Source organism: Microtus oregoni, unplaced genomic scaffold (genome assembly GCF_018167655.1).
Source record: "Microtus oregoni isolate MIOR12 unplaced genomic scaffold, Mior012 000005F_ref0000423, whole genome shotgun sequence".
Lineage (NCBI taxonomy): Eukaryota > Metazoa > Chordata > Mammalia > Rodentia > Cricetidae > Microtus > Microtus oregoni.
In genome coordinates, this window is record NW_024543064.1 from 62,095,001 (window position 1) to 62,117,236 (window position 22,236).

The window sequence follows — 22,236 nt, forward strand, 5'->3', positions numbered from 1 at the left end:
ACTTTCAATAAACTGCATTCTCTCATTCACATTTTGAAGTTTTCTTTTATTTTAATGGTTTTCTCCATGCACACAACTTTCAAAATTATTCAATTCAAATACCACCTCCTTCAAAAACTTTACTAAAGAATGATAGTAAAATGATTGCTCCCCCCATAATCTTTACATATATGTGTACTTTACGTATACTTTGTATATGGAGATATGCACAACCATAACAATAATATGTATAAATACATATCATAATTTCCTTCAACTGTGATACACATTTATAGATGGAGGGTGCTTGATCATTTCTTGGCCATGCAGACCCAAAATAATCACAAGAAATAATATTAATTACAACACTGCTTGGCCAGTCACTTAAGCATATTGCTAGCTAGCTCTTCTATCTTAAACTAACCCATTTACATTATTTTATATTTACCACTAGGCCTGTGGTTTGCCAGTAAGGTTCCTGGGCATCTGTCTCCTTCAGCGGCTACATGGCATCTCTCTCTCTCCACCTTCTATTCTCCTCTATTTGCTTGGAATTCCTGCATTTCTCTATTCAGCTAAGCCACTGGCCAAAACAGTTTCTTTATTAACCAATGTCAATAAAACATATTCACAGCATACAGACAGGAATCCCACACCACCTCCCATTTTCTGTCTAGTTAAAAAGGAAGGTTTTAAATTAGCATAGCAAGATTACATAAAACAAAACAGTTCTCAAGCAAGAATTATAGTTATAATACTTAGTCTATTTACATTTGGCAAATTAAGGAAAATACTCTATCATTTATCCTATCTCTGTTAGTCTAAAGTTTTATATCTAATCTATCTTTTACTATAACTCCTTAGTTATGGTATAACTATAAATATCTGTTTTTCATCTCCATCAATGACCACAGAAGGATATAAACAGAGGCTGCATATGTGTTTCCTGGCCACCCAGATCCAAAAGCATCACACAGAAAAAATATTAATTACAATACTGTTTGGCCAATAGCTTAAGCATATTTCTAGATAGCTCTTACATCTTAAATTAACCTATTTCTACTATTTTGTATTTTACCATGAGGCTTGTGGTTATTGGTAAGGTTTTAGCAGGTGTCTGTCTCCTTCATCAGCTACATGGCCTCTCTCTGACTCCACCTATTTTTCTCTTTTATCTCTGCTTGGATTCCTGCCTTGCCCCACTCTGTCTGCACTGCCAAAGGCCCAAGTATCTTCGTTATTAACCAAAGATAATAAAACATATTCACAGCATACAGAGAGGGGAATCCCAGATCACATATTCAATTCTCATATTAGTATCTTAAATGAGAAATAAGGATCATATTTTATTCCCTATTGAGAATTTTATTGTAATATGAAATGTAGTATACATAAAAGCATTCATTCATACACACACACACACACACACACACAAAACAATATTTAGTCATTGAAAGAAGGAGTAAAATGCCTGTGAAACAAAGAGGACAAACAGGAGGCATGGATGGGAGAGGGAAGGCTTATGAATGTGGTGTGTATTTGGTATGTGGTGGATATACTCAAAGTGCACTATATGCCTGCATGCAAAGGATCTTATGTAGCCTGTGCAACAAAATAAAGCTGAAAACAAATTCTAAAATAGTAAGTACTGCTAAATATCACAATTCATAATCAGAAAAATGTTCTAATTTGTCACCTTCCAGGAAGATTGGTAATTTAATGAGACAAATGTATTTGAAAGTATATCACTACAGAGAGGAAACATTGCTGTAAATAAATAACTGCAATGTCTCTCAGTTTCATCATAAACAAAAATTAAGTTTTAAGTTGATGCTATTCAGGCTGTATTTTCTTTTGTATATTTTCTGCTGTAAAGTCAGAAGTAAGAACAGAATATAAAAAAAAAGATTTTCTAGCACACAGTGTTCTAAGTAATCATAATGGTCACTAACAATCAGACCCAGATATTCTGTTAACAAATATCACTCAGTTCATCTAGAAGATCGGACATAGGAACAAGACAGTCACGTCCAATTCCACATGGATTCTGAGCTCAGATCCTGGATTTTGCAGTTTACCTTGCGAACATGATCCGAGTGACATTTCACAAATTCCTGGATAAATGTTGCTACACTCTGCCAGGAGAGAGACAGGCTATGTCATGCACAGATCAATATCAGCACTGTGTTTCATCAGCCTCAAAATAAAAAATGCTTCATCTGACAAAAGCCATGGCCCTAGAGAATCTGACATATATAAACTGAATAGCTTACAACAACTGTGTACCACACAATCTACTGATGTAAAGCAAAAGAAACTTTGGGGGTGAGCAATGACAATCATAGAGTTGTTTTCCACATTTTTATTACTAGAGGCTTAAACATAGATTATCCAAAGACAATGAGGCTTTTTAAAATCCTATAATTCCTGACAGAAAAAAAAATGGCCAGTAGTTTACCAATTCCAACCTTTCAGACAAAAGGTATATAAACAATTATCAAAAAATATACATTTATGAAATACTGACAAAGATATCAAAACAATAGGTGAAAATTTAATGCAGGTTCATAGAATCTGACACTTTTATAATTCAAGGGTTTGCTAGCCTATTTTGAGATGTGGTGTCTATATGCTGGAATAACCTAAAATCCCAAGGCATTTGCAGACTGGGCCATGTTCCAGGATCTCTCACTTCACTATAGTCTTTTATTTGAGTTTTGATTAAGCAAATTTAATATTAATTAGTTAATATAATTGAATAAGGAATGTCACAAATTTAAAAACTCAAATCTTAAAAATTGAACTGCATTATTTAAGACTGTCCCAAAAGTCTGAGAATTAAATATGCTGTTACAGAATTTATCTGCCTCGGAGTACGGGAACCAAGGATTCTTCAAGAAATTGGTGAAGATAAAAAAGTTCATTAAAAAAGGCAGCCATGTACATTTGCAATACTTGTGCTCACAGGCTGCATATGAATCCTGTGGCCATTCAGATAGCTACAATTGAGTTCTTAGCAGCAATAGCCTGGGGTGAAAATTCTGTTTTTCAGATCCTGGCTTAGAAGCATTTCTTCTTAAATTTTAAGAAATATTATTGTTATAGTATTTTTGGATTTGCTGTGACAAAATATCATGACCATGTAACTTATAAAAGAAGATGTTTAATTTGGGGCTCATTGTTCCAGAGGTTAAGAGTCCATTACATCATGGCGTGGAACATGGCAGCAGACAGGCCAGGCACTGGAGCAGTAGAGAGCTTACATCTTTTATTTTTAGCTTTTGCTAATTGCTGCATTTTTTATTAAAATAAGGATTGGATTTAGAAGTAGGTTGTTTGGGCCTTTTATAGTATTTTTTATTATTTAAAACAATTTTAAAATAAATATGTTTTAATCATATTCTTCCTATCACCTGTCTTTCCATATCATCTCCCCCTCCCTACTCATATAACTTGAAGTTTTTTCTTAAAAAAGAAAAAAACAAAACCCAATATAACAAAATGCCCAGACCTAAGAAAACAAAATATAACCACCCACTAAGAAAGAAAACAACAGTCACCAAATAAAGGCACACACACATGCGCACGTGCACACACACACACACACACACACACACACACACACACACACACAGAGAAAGAGAGAGAGAGAGAGAGAGAGAGAGAGAGAGAGAGAGAGAGAGAGAGAATCCTGTGGAGATAGAATGAGAGACCTTGGAACACTCAACTCTGAATGGGATGTCTCTCTCCATTAAATCCCTCCGCTCAGAGCTCAGGAAACCCCCTGAAGAGGAGGCAGAAAGAGTGGAAGGGTCAGAGGCGATGAAGGACACCAGAGGATACTGCTCTCTAAATCAACATGAGCAGAGCTCACGTGAATCTTTTACTGCCATCAAATTGATCATAATTTGCAGTTCTGTGATTCCATGAGGGATCATGTGACAATTTAAGGTGATAGGATCTACATTAACACCTCAGATTTTTTTTTTAAACTTGCACGTATGTCTAACAGATATGGGAACTAAAACCAGATGTAAAATAAAATATCAATATAATCTGCATATTTATTATAACTCAGTCTCAACATTCTCTTTACCTTTATTGTCTGTCTGCTGGTCTGAAATCGCTGCTCAGATACCTGCTGTTGGTGGAGGAGTTTCTCGTTGGCTTCTTTATATTCCTTAGCAGATGACTCTGCTGCTTTCCTGGCATTATGAAGCAAACTGTTCTGTTGCTGCAAGGAGATAATCCGTTCTCGTAATAAAATAGTGTTGCTACTGGATTTTTGGGCAGGGATATTTTTGCACTTTTCTCTGTTAACTAAATAAAGATAATATTGTTCATAATTTGCAAAATCAGATTACATTGATAAAGACACTGTTACCTTTTTATTACACTCTTACCTCTGGCAGGGACCACCGCATGCAAACTCTTCTGTGTGTTTCCACTCTTCTTTTGAAAAGCCATTTTCTTGGTATTCTTATAATGAGAAATAGCCTAAATTTGAAGGTTTCAGAAAAAAATTGGTTACTACACAATGACAATGTCAAACAAATTTACATGTCATTTAATATATTTAAGTAAATAAAATGTATGGGCAATAAAATTCTATAATTGATTCCTAAATTATATTCTCAGAAATCCACCTGAATTAACATTTTAATATATACAATAAATTTAAAGTTGAACTATCGGGTAGAAGATATTGACATGAAAGCAACTGAAAAGAAGTAGAATTTCACCTGAGGACAGTTCTTAAAAGGAGAAGTGGCAGCAATGAGGACTCTAAGAGAGACCTACATAGATCTAATCTACACAGGGAGTAGAACAAGACAAGATTTCCTGAGTAAACTGGGATCATGGGGATCTTGGGAGAGGGCTGAAGGGAAGGGGAGAGTCAGGGAAGAGAGCAGAGAAAAATGTAGAGCTCAATAAAAATGAGTAAAAAAAAGGAGGTTGAATAAAGCAACGACAATAAAACATGGCTACTTAATGAAGCAGTCTCTGGTAGTCTGGGAGCTTTGTTTGGATGCTTCTTCCTGGTCTGTTTGAATGTAGACATGAAAGCTAATAGCAAATGAACCTCAAAGTGTAATAACAACATATTTTTCTTAATTTCATGCTGGGAGAGGTGGCTCATATTTGGAAGACCAAGGCAAGATGATCACCTTAAGATGCACACCAACATGGCTCCCATTGGGAGCTCTAAGCCAGCCTGCCTCTGGGGAGCTGAATGGGGTGTCATGTGTGGCATCAGTTCTGGGGAATCAAAGACTTCTTATCCCCTTGCTTCTGGTAAACACTGTTAATTTTCCTGGGATTAGTATCTAAAAGTGTCACAACTGGACTGTAGTATAAGTGGTAGGTACAGTTTTTCAGAAATTATCAAGGAATTTTCTGGAATGCTACATTGTTGCATTCCAAAATCACACGAGCAAAGCCTGAGCCCCACTGTCTGCATTGACGTCAACTCTTGGGGTTGTGATTATTTTTATTGTGCTGTCTTTTGTGATCCTAACCTGAACTCCTGAAAGGGTAGTGATGCTGAACAACTTGTGTAGCTATTCGCCACCCAGGTATCCTTTAAGGCCAACTGTATGTTCATGCCTTGCCCACTCCCAGCTGAATTGTTGTTGTCTTTTAGGGCTGGAGTTTGAGAGGTCTTTATTTAACTCAACTTTTATCAGATACTGGGCATCAGCCACGTGGTCTCACTTTCTAAGTAGGATCTTTTGCTTTGCGAAAGTTGTTAATTTTAATGTAATCTAATTTATGGATCTTGGATTAGTATCAGGTCTAAAAATTCTTTATTCATCAAACTCTAGGTTCTGAAGATTTTTCTCTTAGATTTCCTTCTATGAGTTTTATAACTTAAATGTTACACTTTTATGTGTTATGCATAACTTATGCATAAGATTTAAGATTTAGGTATATACTCCTGTTTTTGCTTAAGAAAAACCACCTGATCCTGCTATTTGTCAAAATGACTATCCTTCTTTAATTGAAATATTCTTTCATCTTCATCAAGGATCAGATGCCAAAAAGTAAGCAGATTTACTTCTAGACTCAGCACTTCATTGCATGGATAAAATACCCTCTGAGGGTATAGTATCATCCCATGTTATAATGGAACCAATGAGGATTTATGCTCCCTCTGTGGGGCAAATAAAAACAAGTTATGTTTCAGTTTTTAAAATCTTATTTGGCTTTTTCAATATCTTTACTTCTTTGACAGAACTCTTTTTTTATTAATAGACTCTGTTTTTTTTTTCATGCTGTAACCTGTCCATGATTACTCATGGAAGTGAACTGCTTTAATATATTTTGTCTTTTGTTGATTGATATTTCTTATATAAGCTGCAGTATCATTGGTTCTATATATGATGAATGATTTCCATTTGTACCCTGAATAGTTGAGACACTGTGTGTGAAGACTTTTGATATTATTTGCATTTTGCTTGAACAGACTTCTCCAATTACACTGTTGAAACAAGAGGCAAAACATCAATTATACAAGTTGAACATGGAAGCCCAGTCTCTAGAGACACCATAGTTGAAGAGGGGCACATCATTACTGCTGCATAGGGTGGAAGTTCAGGCTCTCCAATGGGCCTCTGCTCTTACTACTGAAACTGAAGACAGAGAGAGCCTTGTTAAAGCTCCCACTTGGCCTACTGTGACAAGACAAGGAGGCTTGGGGCTTGTTAGGTATGAGGTAATGAAAGTCTTCTTCTCTGGGCTTGGCTCACGAGATCACAGATGTTCAGGAGTCTTTGTAGTCTCCAGTGAAATGAAGAAGCAGTCAAGGCTCCTCTGTGATCCTCTAACACTGTGCCCAGATAGGAGGAGGAGATGTAAGAGCTGCCTCCTTATAAATGGCAAGAGCGTTTAGGTACCCAACAGGCCTTTAATATGGGAAGTAGAGGCAGAAGTGGAATTGTATTTTTCATGGTGTTTGGCTGATAAAAGGTAACAATTACATAAAGTTTTCTGTCTTACAAGGCTAACCCTTTCTTCATCCTCTGGACGGAAGGAGCATGATGTAATTAGGGACTTTTATCATCTTTATTTATTATGGTTTATACGTTGCAGGTGTCTCAGTGACTAAAATACGTGGTCAGAGTTTCTTTGCTGGGCTGACTTTACACACCCATCCCAGGTCATCGGACCTGTTTGGAATTAGAATTATAGCAAGTTTGTATTAATATATATATATATATATATATATTCCTATCCACATAATGGCAAAATTGATAAATTGAGTCATATTAGAATAAATATATTATTATTTTAAAGGCACCATCTACTAGGACAAAGGCATAGAGAAATATTTTATATATATATATATATATATATATATATGTGGAGAGGGAGTCTATTTTACAAACACACACACATACATGTATATACATACATGTATACACACATATATATCATATATTCATATATACATATATATAGTAAGATCCCATACCTGGTGTATTCTATGTATAAAAAAATAGATAATTAGCTTTTAAAATAGACAGACATGAAAAAGCAGTTTACAAAGAATTAGAAATGGTCAATAACCACAAAGAAAAGGCTCAATACCTTGGTAATCACAGAAAACCCTCAGTGATGAACCTCAAAATAAACAGAGGTGGCTGAAATGAGAAAGTCTAACATACTAAGTGATGAGATTTCCACCACCATTTGGGGTGTACAGAAAAGTGGTCCCATACATAATAAAGTAAAAAGTGTCAACTATAATCTCAGAATCTTACCAGCCATGGAGCAATAATTCATGTTTCAGTTTTTACTACAGAAATGGCCACATTTATTCAATGAATGAAATATACAAGAATATTCATTGCAACATTATTTGCAGGAAATTTGAAGGGAAGCCTCTCAAATTCCAACAGTGTAATAGACAATGTGTGGCATGTTTAGACAATGAAATATTATTTACAGGACTGCAAATGAATGAGCAAGAGAAGCCAGGCTTTCCATGACCTCATTTCATAATGCTCCAGAAAGGAAACTTAATCAAAACTCGAAAAAACAAAGTGACAAAATTAAAGATAATGGTTAGTTCCAGGGGTTGGTGACAGAGTCCAATATTTTCCAAATACACAGGCTACAATTTTGTTATTTATTTTCTGTTAAAATCAAGTGTAGATTTAGTCAAAAGGGTTTACATTTGCTTGCAGTCAATAAGAACTTGAGTTTCTTGTTTCCAAACTCATTAGGCTACACATGTATAGTTACAACTGAACAAAACAGTCCATCAAGTAATACAGAAAAAAAAACAGCACCAACAAAAAATATTTTAAGTGTCTCTTATTGTAAACTAGACTGCTTTTGAGTCTCCTGCCTCAGCCCCAAATAGTAATTTCTATAGGAAACTACCTATTTATCATTAGTCAAGTAGCAGGAGCATAGTAAGAATAACTTTATTTAAGCAAACAAAAGCATAAATTTCTTTGCTATATTTAATTTTCTTAAAAAGAATTATAAGCTTACTATTAGGTTTTCATTCTTTCCTTTGTCTGAGACAAGAATATCTTAAAATTTATAAGCATAGTGTTTATTTTCATTTTATCTTGCAGATATAGCCAAGTGGTTCTAAAAATGATTCAAAAGTATTTTACTGTGTATTCTCAAGAAGACATAACTGTAGGGATTGTAACGATCTGAGTTAGGTGAGGTTAGGGACACAGTGTAGAACTAAGCTAAGCTCTGGCATACCTTCAGGGCTCTGCCATCCTCGTGGGAACATGTCTGCATTTCCCTTTGTTGAGCATAGCAATCTTCTGTTTGATCAATTTCTTTCTGGTCTCCACCGTCTTCTATAGGGCTTATTTTCTGGGATGTTTCCACAATAATTGTTCCCAAATTTTGAGACATTTGTGTTTCAGAATCACTGCTGCAAATTAAAACAAAGGGTGGGGGTAATGAGGCTACAAATGCCAACAAGATATGCTTGCATATGCACTTCTCTGCATATGGTGGCCAAATGGCATAGATCATATATCATATACAAAGACAGAAGCCTAATATAGGTACGCATTGGTTCTCAACATTAAATCCTTTTAAACTTCTTTACAGACTTAAAGAATTTCATCAAGAACCTAGGTAACTGGCTCCATCCCTGCTAGCATTCCTGCAGCCTTCTGTGGAGAAGCACACGCTGCCTCACTGTCAGTTTCTAAAGGGCCAGGGCACAAAGAGTTTAATTATTTTTTTAACAGAAATAGTTTCCCACCAGGCATAAAATTTTTGTCTCTTTGGCTTCTACCATGGGTTATAGTTTCATTTATGATTGAAATAGTACATCCACTATGAACCAAAAAGTTTTGTAACATAAGGGTTAAAGTGGTAAGCATATAAAATAGAGGAAATAATCTGAATACGCTGCCTTCTTGTAACTTGTGTCATCCTAACGATTCAGAAAATGGAACCAAATAAGAATAAATAAGATCCACAGTACACTAGTAGTGATGTATCCAAGAGAAAAACAAATTAAGCCATGAAGAGATTAGACATTTTGAAGGTCATTTACTCGCCATCACAGACATGCAAATTAAAACTACATTAAGAGGCCCTCTCACTCCAGACAGAAGTCATTACAAAAATGAATAACAACAAGCTCTGGCAAGGATGTCAACAAAAGAGAACTCTCATGTAAGACTATGAGATTGAAAACTAGAAAAACCATTGCAGAAATCATTCAAAAAATAAAACTAGATCTCTCTTGTGATCCACCTCGACCATTCTTGGGTACTTACCCAAAGGATTTCAAGTCAATAGGCCAAAGAGATACTTGTACAATGTTACTGCAGCACTACTCACAGTAGCTAAGCTATGGAAGCAAACTGAGATTCCATCAACACAGGAATGGATGAAGATGATGTGTGTGATATAAATGACACAGTGGAATTTTTTTCCACCGGAAGAATGAGGTTACATTATTTGAAAGAAAACGTATGCAGCTGGAGATAATCACTGAGTGATAAAAGTCATTCTTAAAAGACAAATCTCAAGCTTTCCCTTATTCAGAAGTAAGGTTTTGTACAGGTATATGAAAGTCATCTGATATGATGGTAGATGTGGAGGTTTGAGTAAGAATGACGCACATAGGCTCATAGATTTGATGCCCAGTCAGCAGGGAGCAGAACTGTTTGAAAGGAGTAGAATACTAGGACAGGTTGCCCTGTTGGAGTAGGTGTGGCCTTGTTGGAGGAAGCCACCAAAGGAGGGCTTTGAGGTTTCAAAGCCCATGTCAGCCCCAGTCTCTCTCCGCCTGCTGCCTAATGATCAGAATGTAAAGCTGTCAGCTTCTTCTCCAGCACCATGCATGCCTGTATGTTGCCATACTCTCTGCTGTGATGATAGCCTCCGAAACTGTAAGCAACCCGATTAAACGCTTTCTTTTACATAGGCATCCTCGTGAATATTAACCTTCATCAGGCGATGAAAGGAGACAGAGACAGAGACCCACATGGGAGCACTGGACAGAAATCTCAAGGTCCAAATCAGGAGCAGAAGGAGACGGAGCACGAGCAAGGAACTCAGGACCACGAGGGGTGCTCCCACACACTGAGACAATGGGGATGTTCTATCGGGAACTCACCAAGGCCAGCTGGCCTAGGTCTGAAAAAACATGGGATAAATCCGGACTAGCTGAATATAGCGGACAATGAGGAATACTGAGAACTCAGGAACAATCGCAGTGGGTTTTTGATCCTACTGCACATACTGGCTTTGGGGGAGCCTAGGCAGTTTGAATGCTCACCTTACAAGACCTGGATAGAGGTGGGCAGTCCTTGGGCTTCCCACAGGTCAGGGAACCCTGATTGCTCTTTGAGCAGATGAGGGAGGGGGACTTGATCGGGGGAGGGGGAGGGAAATGGGAGGCGGTGGCGGGGAGGAGGCAGAAATCCTTAATAAATAAATAAATTAATTAATTAAAAAAAACGCTTTCTTTTATGAAAGTAATTCTGGCCATGGGGTCTCTTCACTGCAATGGAGCAGTGACTGAAACAGAAGGAGTGAAACTGTTTAGAAAAACAACAAGGAGTGAGGGGTGCAGGTGGAATATGCTGGCGGCATATCAGAGACTCGAACAAAGATATAACTCAGTACCATATAGAGCTACTAAAATTTTATTATTTTAAAAACAGACAAGTTTTAAGGTGGAAAGGGACATAAAACTTTTACATGACTATATCTGAACTATTGTCACATAGATACATACTCCTTGAGACATCTTTAGGGGAAAAACTCAAGGTTTATTCTAATTTTCATTATCAAAATGATTTTGAGGTGCTTTACTGCCTTGGTCACTCTAGCACATGCTCAAGCTTATGCTGATGTAACATAACGAGAATTCAAGTTCACGTCCTAGGAACTGTCCACTAAGGGTTATTTAGAAGAACTCTGGAAGGCTAAAATTATGAAAGTCTCTCTGACATGTCCATTCTAAAATACTTATACAGTATTTCTACATATACACTATTAAATATATTATTTTTTTCAACAGTAGCTAAACAACTAGCATTTTGTACTCAATTAACTTGCTCTCTAGACTTCTGTATGTTCCTCATCTGCTGAGATCTTTGGGACTCATGATTCTACATTGTAAAGTATTTTCTACCCTTATATTTATATCTGTTTTCAGATATTTGGGTGCTATTTTAATGATAATATTGATAAGCATGTTTTGTTAGGATTCAGACACACTGTTAGTGTGATAGTGCTCTAAAATAATGTAAGATGTGGATTGGGCAGCAGGTAAGGGGTAGAGCACTTAGTTATGGTTCAGTCCGTGTGAAGGTAGAGAAAAGGACAGGTTAGCTTGATAAGAATCACCTTTGAGAAACCCATGAAGACTTACAGAAATCAGGTGTGTGTGTGTGTGTGTGTGTGTGTGTGTGTGTGTGTGTAGGATATGTCTGAGTACATGCTTGTGTGTGCATACACATGAATGCATATGTGTGGATGCCTGTGGAGGTCTGAAGTTTGTATCCTGTATTTTCCTCAGCTGCTCTTAACCTTGTTAGATACAAGTTCTTTCATTGAGCCCAGAAATCAACAATTATATAAACTCTGTGGTCAGTGAGCTCTAGCATTTACATGTCTCTACATCAACACCCCCTGCCATGAAAGAGATATCTATGTGTCATAAAACATGCCTTTTCGTGGGTGCTAGGGATAAGGATCCATGTGAAAGGTTGTTTCCTGTCTGACTCAGTCATCTTTGCAGCCCCAGATCTTCATTTTAAAACATTTATGAATGGCTCTTTTATAATGTTCTGATACTTTATTTAGGTTTGATTTAAACAACTTCTTTCTGTTTTATTTTTAAATGTCAGAATAGCAACATACCAAATTTATAAATTCTTTCAATATTCTTAAATTCAGCATGTTTTAATAAAAACAGTAGATTCAATATACTTTTATATTCTGTCATTTTATTAACATGGATATTTCTATTTGTAATTTCGCCCTCCCTTACATATGTCGAAAACTTAGCAAGAATTCAACATGTAATGTCTAAAATGGGGAAAGTGGAGTGATTATTATATTTAGTCATATATTTAGTGATAGATTCAATTAAAAATATCTCTTTGAGGTAGAGTGGCTTTAGAGATGGCGCAGTGTTTTGTTTTTATTTTCCTTCTATTTTCTCATTTTCAAAAAAATAATCAGTGTATGCATTGTTTCATGCATGCAGGATACACTCACTGATGAGAAAGTTCCACAGTCATTAGGCTCTGAAAGTCTATTCTAGCCATCCTCTAGCCAGGAAAAAGCAGATACTAAACACAGTACATTTGGAAAGTTATGCAGTGCGCTATAAGGTAACGAAAGCCATTGGAAAACAAACTGTGCAGAGGAAGAGGAAGAAATCCGGAGTCCAAGATGTAAAATAAGGACAGGGTAATAATCTGGAACAGAATGACCTTAGGGAAGTCGTAGAGAAAAGGTAAAGTACATGGATGGCTAAGAAATTCATGCCACGCAGAAGGTAGGGTGCAGCTGAGACAGGTGTCCCTGACCGACAGGAAGAAATAACAGTTCACTGTGGCCAGACAGATGAGAACTCCCTGGTTAGGAAACTTAACAAACGATGAAATGCATGTCAGGGTTGTAACAAGAGAAGTGATGAGGATAGTCAAAGAGTGTTTTTAGAAGAACCCCATGATAATTTCCCAATTGAATGGAGGTTGGGAATGACTTACTCAAAGATGATTCCAAGGTTTTGTTCAGAATAAGTGAAAGAATTGTTGCTATTTAGGAAGGGATTCTGTGTGGGCAAGCTTGGAGGTATGATTTAGGAAATCAGACACAAAATATAATGTTAAGCTGACTTTTAACTTAGTTAATCTTAAATTCAGGAGAGAAGTCTTCCTCATTTATTTAAATTTTGGGGTGGCTGCAATGATATTAATAAAGTATTTAAGGATTGTATTAATAAATGCTATGAAATCAGAAAAAAATTTAAACTAAGAAAAAAGAGATCTCCAAGGATTTAAACTCCTAAAAACAAAGAAATGGGAGAAAAAAGGGAGAAGAAAAAAATAAATAGCACAGCCTTTAATGTCATCGATGGTGAGGTGGCTCTGTCAGTGACTGCCACATACAAAGCAGAGCAAGACGGAATGTAGACATCAACTCTATCAGAAGGTGTTGACAGATCAAACGAGGCAAGGATTGACAGTTGTCCTTTGCATTTGTTGATTATGGTCATATAGAAAAAACAAGATATTCTAGAAAATGATGAGGTATAAAATTTTGGAAATAAAAAATAAGAAAATGCTTTGACACAAGAGTAGTGACAGGCATTGCCAATCTTCTGATTTCCAGACATGGTCTAATTCCATCTCATTTAGGCTAATAGACGTGAATAATATGGTGTCTCTCTCCTGACTGTTAATGCAATGGACCGAGGAGCTAAGTGGAAACAGTCCTAGCTACTGCCTCCACAAACAGCAGTGGGATTCCCAAGGGAAAGTTGCTCTGCCTTGAGAAATAGGATCATTCTTTTTCTCTTGTTGGAATAAACAGAGTGACCAATAACAATCTGGCGGAGGAAAACATTTCTTTTGGGTTATAGATAACAGTCCACCATTGAGAGAAGTCAAGGCTGGGACTCAAGGAAGGAGCCTGGACCCAAAATCATAGGGGACTCCTGATTACTGGTTTACTTCCAGGCTCACATTCAGCCACCTTCCTTACATAACCTAGGCCCATCTGCCCCACAACTGTACCACCATCAGTGGAATGAGGTCTCTTATAACAATTACAATTCAACAAAATGGCTCACAGACATGCCCACAGGATTATGTGGTAGAGGCAATTTCTCAACTGAGGTCCTTACTCACAAGTCAGGCTCACAACAAAAATAAGCCATTATAATTCTCAAACTACTAAGTACAAGATCAAAATGATGAGAAACAAAATCTCCAGGGTGTTATTTGGTTAAAAGTTGATAGAGGCGTTTTCGTCGCCAGGAGACCCAGCATTGGGGTGAGTTTCTGGCCCACGGCGCCAGCCTGGGACGGGGAGCTCGGGGGTTTCTTGGCCCCCTGTCCTGCTTGGGCTCTCTGCTGCCTCTTTCTTCCTGGCCCACCCAGCTTCCGTCCAGAGCCCTCCCCACTTCACCCCCACTGTCCTCTTTTGGCGCGTAGCAGCGCCCAGCGCAGCCTATCTGGGCGCTGGGTCCGAGTACCCGGGGCTCCCGGGCGGGCAGCAGTTCCTTTGTTTCTGTGGCCTGCCTGCACCAAGCGGGGTAGGCGCTTTGTCTGCGGGCTGCCTAACCAGCACGGAGGCCTGATCTTTCGGCGCCAGGAGACCCAGCATTGGGGTGAGTTTCTGGCCCACGGCGCCAGCCTGGGACGGGGAGCTCGGGGGTTTCTTGGCCCCCTGTCCTGCTTGGGCTCTCTGCTGCCTCTTTCTTCCTGGCCCACCCAGCTTCCGTCCAGAGCCCTCCCCACTTCACCCCCACTGTCCTCTTTTGGCGCGTAGCATCGCCCAGCGCAGCCTATCTGGGCGCTGGGTCCGAGTACCCGGGGCTCCCGGGCGGGCAGCAGTTCCTTTGTTTCTGTGGCCTGCCTGCACCAAGCGGGGTAGGCGCTTTGTCTGCGGGCTGCCCAACCAGCACGGAGGCCTGATCTTTCGGCGCCAGGAGACCCAGCATTGGGGTGCTGCCTCTTTCTTCCTGGCCCACCCAGCTTCCGTCCAGAGCCCTCCCCACTTCGCCCCCACTGCCCTCTTTTGGCGCGTGGCATCGCCCAGCCCAGCCTATCTGGGCGCTGAGTCCGAGTAGCCGGGGCTCCCGGGGGGCAGCGGTTCCTTTGTTTCTGTGGCCTGCCTGCACCAAGCGGGGTAGGCGCTTTGTCTGCGAGCTGCCCAACCAGCACGGAGGCCTGATCTTTCGGCGCCAGGAGACCCAGCATTGGGGTGAGTTTCTGGCCCACGGCGCCAGCCTGGGACGGGGAGCTCGGGGGTTTCTTGGCCCCCTGTCCTGCTTGGGCTCTCTGCAGGGCCTCTACTCCCCGGGTGCTGCCTCTTTCTTCCTGGCCCACCCAGCCTCCGTCCAGAGCCCTCCCCACTTCGCCCCCACTGTCCTCTTTTGGCGCGTGGCATCGCCCAGCTTATCTGGGCGCTGAGTCCGAGTAGCCGGGGCTCCCGGGGGGCAGCGGTTCCTTTGTTTCTGTGGCCTGCCTGCACCAAGCGGGGTAGGCGCTTTGTCTGCGAGCTGCCCAACCAGCACGGAGGCCTGATCTTTCGGCACCAGGAGACCCAGCATTGGGGTGAGTTTCTGGCCCACGGAGCCAGCCTGGGACGGGGAGCTCGGGGGTTTCTTGGCCCCCTGTCCTGCTTGGGCTCTCTGCTGCCTCTTTCTTCCTGGCCCACCCAGCTTCCGTCCAGAGCCCTCCCCACTTCGCCCCCACTGCCCTCTTTAGGCGCGTGGCATCGCCCAGCCCAGCCTATCTGGGCGCAGGGTCCGAGTATCCGGGGCTCCCGGGCGGACAGCAGTTCCTTTGTTTCTGTGGCCTGCCTGCACCAAGCGGGGTAGGCGCTTTGTCTGCGAGCTGCCCAACCAGCATGGAGGCCTGATCTTTCGGTGCCAGGAGACCCAGCATTGGGAGAGCCAACATTGGGGAGAGACAGCGTTTGGTAGGCAAGGAGACCTAATCCGGTAAAAGAAGATCCATAGGGAGCATTTGGAAGAAGAGATGGGCCGACGTCAAGGCAAGAATTCGCCCAACAAGCTGAAAAGCAACATGAAGCTACCAGAAACAAGCGACCTCACAACGGGAGGACAAGAACCCCTTAATCAAGAGGAAGGAGAAAAGATTGACTTCATGAAAGTGATTGACACCCTTAAACAGCATGTAAAAAACGCCCTTATAGAAATGGATGAGAAATATAACAGAAAGTTTGAAGAATTGAATAAATCAGTGAATGATACCCTAGAAAACCAAGGAAAAACAATCAAACAGATAATGGAAACAGTTCAAGACCTGAAAACTGAAATGGAGGCAAAGAAGAAAACACAAACAGAGGGCCGTCTGGACATGGAAAATCTAGGTAAACGAATAGAGACTACAGAAACAAGCATAACCAGCAGAATACAAGAGATAGAAGAAAGACTCTCGGATTCTGAAGATACCATAGAGAAAATAAACACACTGATCAAAGAAAACAGCAAGTCCAACAAACTCTCATCACAAAACATTCAGGAAATATGGGACACAATAAAAAGACCAAACCTAAGAATAATAGGAGTAGAAGAAGGAGAAGAAGGGCAGCTCAATGGTCCAGAAAATCTATTTAATAAAATTATAGAAGAAAACTTTCCCAACCTAAGGAAAGATTTTCCTATGAAGGTGCAAGAAGCATACAGAACACCGAATAGGCTGGATCAAAAAAAAACATCCCCTCGCCATATAATTATCAAAACACAAAGCATACAGAATAAGGAAAGAATATTAAGAGCTGCAAAGGAAAAAGGCCAAATTACTTATAAAGGTAAACCTATCAGACTTACACCTGACTTCTCCATGGAAACCATGAAAGCCAGAAGGTCCTGGATAGATGTACTGCAGAAACTGAGAGACCATGGGTGCAAGCCCAGACTACTATACCCAGCCAAGCTTTCATTCACTATAAATGGAGAAAATAAAATTTTCCAGGATAAAAACAAATTTAAACAATACGCAGCCACAAATCCAGCCTTACAGAAAGTAATTGAAGGAAAATCACTAACCAAGGAGTCCAACAATGACCACAATACCTCAGACATCTAGAGACCCTTCACCAACACAAAACAAAGAAGGGAAACACACAAACTCTACGACTAAAAAAAAAATGACCGGAGTTAACAACCACTGGTCATTAATATCACTTAATGTCAATGGACTCAACTCACCTATAAAAAGGCACAGGCTAAGAGATTGGATAAGAAAACAGGATCCAACATTCTGCTGTTTACAAGAAACACACCTCAACCACAAAGACAGGCACCTACTCAGAGTAAAGGGCTGGGAAATGGCCTATCAAGCAAATGGTCCTAAGAAACAGGCAGGTGTGGCCATACTAATCTCTAACAAAGTTGACTTTAAACTTAAATCAATCAGAAGAGACGGAGAGGGGCATTTTATACTCATAACAGGAATAGTTCATCAGGATGAAGTCTCAATCCTGAACATCTATGCCCCTAATATAAAAGCACCCACGTACATAAAAGAAACATTGCTAAAATTCAAGGCAGCCATCAAACCGCACACACTAATAGTAGGAGACTTCAACACTCCTCTCTCACCAATGGACAGGTCAATCAGACAGGAACCTAACAGAGAAATAAGAGAATTAGTGGAGGTAATGAATCAAATGGACTTAACAGACATCTATAGAACATTCCATCCAAATAGGAAAGAATATACCTTCTTCTCTGCAGCTCATGGAACCTTCTCGAAAATCGACCACATAGTCGGTAACAAAGCAAACATCCACAGTTACAAAAAAATATTAGTAACCACCTGTGTCTTATCAGATCACCATGGATTAAAGTTAGAATTCAACAATAATGCTACCCCCAGAAAGCATACAAAGTCATGGAAACTGAACAGTCAACTATTGAACCATAGCTGGATTAAGGAAGAAATAAAGAAAGAAATTAAAGTCTTCCTGGAATTCAATGAAAATAAAGAAACAACATACTCAAACTTATGGGACACTATGAAAGCAGTCCTAAGAGGAAAGTTCATAGCACTAAGTGCCCACTTAAAGAAAACAGAGAAAGCTCACATTGGAGACTTAACAGCCCACCTGAAAGCTCTAGAAAAAAAAGAAGCAGACTCACCTAGGAGGAGTAGAAGACTGGAAATAATCAAACTGAGGGCTGAAATCAACAAAATAGAAACACAGAAAACAATACAAAAAATCAATGAAACAAAAAGCTGGTTCCTGGAGAAAATCAACAAGATTGACAAACCACTATCCAAGCTAATCAAACGGCAGAGAGAGAATTTGCAAATTAATAAGATCAGAAATGAAAAGGGGGACATAACCACAGACACAGAGGAAATTCAGAGAATCATTAGATCTTACTACAAAAGCCTATATGCCACAAAATTGGAAAATGTAAAGGAAATGGATACTTTTTTAGATAAATATCATATACCAAAGTTAAATCAGGACCTGGTGAACAATCTAAATAGGCCTGTTAGTCGCGAAGAATTAGAAGAGGTTATCAAAAACCTCCCTACCAAAAAAAGCCCAGGACCAGATGGTTTCAACGCGGAATTCTACCAGATCTTCCAAGAAGATCTAATACCTATACTCCTTAATGTATTCCACAAGATAGAAACAGAAGGGTCATTACCAAACTCCTTTTATGAAGCCACAATTACTCTGATACCAAAACCACTCAAAGACTCAACCAGGAAAGAGAACTACAGGCCAATCTCACTCATGAATATCGACGCAAAAATCCTCAACAAAATACTGGCAAATCGAATCCAAGAACACATCCGAAAAATTATCCATTATGATCAAGTAGGCTTCATTCCTGAGATGCAGGGCTGGTTCAACATACGAAAATCTATCAATGTAATCCAGCATATAAATAAACTGAAAGAAAAAAACCATATGATCATTTCATTAGATGCTGAAAAAGCATTTGACAAAATTCAACATCCATTTATGTTAAAAGTCTTGGAGAGATTAGGGATACAAGGGTCATACCTAAATATAATAAAAGCTATATACAGCAAGCCGACAGCTAACATCAAATTAAACGGAGAGAAACTCAAAGCCATCCCACTTAACTCAGGAACACGACAAGGCTGTCCACTCTCCCCATACCTCTTCAATATAGTGTTTGAAGTTCTAGCAATAGCAATAAGACAACATAATGGGATCAAGGGGATTCGAATTGGAAAGGAAGAAGTTAAACTTTCGTTATTTGCAGATGATATGATAGTGTACATAAGCGACCCCAAAAACTCCACCAAAGAACTCCTACAGCTGATAAACAGCTTTAGTAATGTGGCAGGATACAAGATCAACTCCAAAAAATCAGTCGCCCTCTTATACACAAAGGATATGGAAGCAGAGAGGGAAATCAGAGAAGCTTCACCATTCACAATAGCCAAAAACAGCATAAAATATCTTGGGGTACATCTAACCAAGGAAGTGAAAGATCTATTTGACAAGAACTTTAAGGCATTGAAGAAAGAAATTGAAGAGGATACCAAAAAATGGATGGACCTCCCTTGCTCTTGGATTGGGAGGATCAACATAGTAAAAATGGCAATTCTACCAAAGGCTATTTATAGATTCAATGCAATCCCCATCAAGATCCCATCAAAATTCTTCACAGATCTGGAGAGAACAATAATCAACTTTATATGGAAAAACAAAAAACCCAGGATAGCCAAAACAATCCTATACAATAAAGGATCTTCTGGAGGCATTACCTTCCCTGACTTCAAACTCTATTACAGAGTTACAGTAATGAAAACAGTGTGGTACTGGCATAAAAACAGAGAAGTCGACCAATGGAATCGTATAGAAGACCCGGATTTTATCCCACAAACCTATGAACACCTGATTTTCGATAAAGGAGCTAAAAGTATAAAATGGAAGAAAGAAAGCATCTTCAACAAATGGTGCTGGCACAACTGGAAGTCATCTTGTAGAAGAATGAAAATAGACCCTTATCTATCACCGTGCACAAAACTCAAGTCCAAATGGATTAAAGACCTCAATATCAGCCCGAACACACTGAACCTGATAGAAGAGAAAGTGGGAAGTACCCTACAGGAGCTGGGCACAGGAGATCGCTTCCTATGTATAACCCCAGAAGCACAGACATTAAGGGCAACATTGAATAAATGGGACCTACTTAAACTGAGAAGCTTCTGTAAAGCAAAGGACATAGTCAATAAGACACAAAGGCAACCTACTGATTGGGAGAAGATCTTCACCAACCCCACAACAGACAAAGGTCTGATCTCCAAAATATATAGAGAACTCAAGAAACTAGACTTTAAAATGCTAATTAACCCAATTAAAAAATGGGGCACTGAATTGAACAGAGAATTCTCAGCAGAGGAAGTTCAAATGGCCAAAAGACACTTAAAGTCGTGCTCAACTTCCTTAGCAATCAGGGAAATGCAAATCAAAACAACTTTGAGATATCATCTTACACCTGTCAGAATGGCTAAAGTCAAAAACACCAAGGATAACCTTTGCTGGAGAGGCTGTGGAGGAACGGGTACCCTCATCCATTGCTGGTGGGAATGCCATCTTGTGCAACCACTGTGGAAGTCAGTGTTTCGGTTTCTCAGGAAATTCGGGATCAACTTACCCCTGGACCCAGCAATACCACTCCTGGGAATATACCCAAGAGATGCCCTATCATATGACAAAAGCATTTGTTCAACTATGTTCATAGCAGTATTATTTGTAATAGCCAGAACCTGGAAACAACCTAGATGCCCTTCAATGGAAGAATGGATGAAGAAAGTATGGAATATATACACGCTAGAGTACTACGCTGCGGTAAAAAACAATGATTTCTCGAATTTTGCAGGCAAATGGATGGAAATAGAAAACACTATCCTGAGTGAGGTGTCCCAGACCCAAAAAGATGAACATGGGATGTACTCGCTCATAATTGGTTTCTAGCCATAAATTAGGGCCACGGAGTCTACAATAGGTGAACCTAAAGAAGCTAAGTAAGAAGGTGAACCCAAGGAAAAACATATAGTTATCCTCTTGGCTAAGGGAAGTAGACCCAATTGCCGGGGAGAAAATTAGGATCTTGGGGGTGGGGTGGGATGGGGGTAAGGGGAGATGGGGAGAAAAAAGGTAGAAGGGAAGGAGGGGGGACTTGGGGAATCAGGAGAATTGGGATAAAGGAAAGGTGGATAGGGGAGCACGGAACCACAATTCTTAGTTAAGGGAACCACTTTAGGGTGAGCAAGAGATTTGACCCTAGAGGGGCTCCCAAGTGCCCAACATGAGGTTCCCAGTTAGTTCCTTGGGTAGCTGAGGATTGGGAACCTGAAATGACCCTATCCTAGAGCAATACTGACGAATATCTTGCATATCATCATAGAACCTTCATCTGGTGATGGATGGAGACAGAGACAGAGACCCACACTGGAGCACTGGACTGAGCTCCCAAGGTCCCAATGAGGAGCAGAAGGAGGGAGAACATGAGCAAAGAAGTCGGGACCACGAGGCGTGCACCCACCCACTGAGACAGTGGAGCTGATCTACTGGGAGCTCACCAAGGCCAGCTGGACTGTGACCGAAAAAGCATGGGATAAAACCGGACTCTCTGAACATGGCGAACAATGAGGGCTGATGAGACGCCAAGGACAATGGCACGGGGTTTTGATCCTACTTAATGTGCTGGCTTTGTGGAAGCCTAGCCAGTTTGGATGTTCACCTTCCTAGATATGGACGGAGGGGGGAGGACCTAGGACTTACCACAGGGCAGGGAACCTGGACTGCTCTGTGGACTGGAGAGGGAGGGGGAGAGGAGTGGGGGGAGGGGTAGAAGGGTGGGAGGAGGGGGAGAAGGGTGGGAGGAGGGGGAGGGAAATGGGAGGCTGGGAGGAGGTGGAAACTTGTTTTTTGTTTATGTTTTTTTTCTTCTTTTCTTAATAAAAAAAATTATAAAAAAAAAAAAGTTGATAGAGGCAACTTATCCTATAAGATTTATTTTTGAAACTATGCATTGCTATCAATGAC

At 39.9% G+C, this 22,236-nt stretch overlaps 1 protein-coding gene across 2 annotated transcripts in view; it reads right to left on the reverse strand.

Annotated features, from left to right (window-relative positions):
• The window catches only part of Cntln (centlein), a 257,955-nt gene that overhangs the window by 61,316 nt on the left and 174,403 nt on the right, over positions 1–22,236 (reverse strand). For both annotated transcript variants that reach the window (XM_041651057.1, XM_041651056.1), the window contains exons 16-18: positions 8,707–8,884; positions 4,383–4,476; positions 4,076–4,299 (exon numbers count right to left, since the gene is read on the reverse strand). In XM_041651057.1, the coding sequence (XP_041506991.1) occupies positions 4,076–4,299; positions 4,383–4,476; positions 8,707–8,884 (496 nt within the window). The remainder of the gene's footprint in view (positions 1–4,075; positions 4,300–4,382; positions 4,477–8,706; positions 8,885–22,236) is intronic.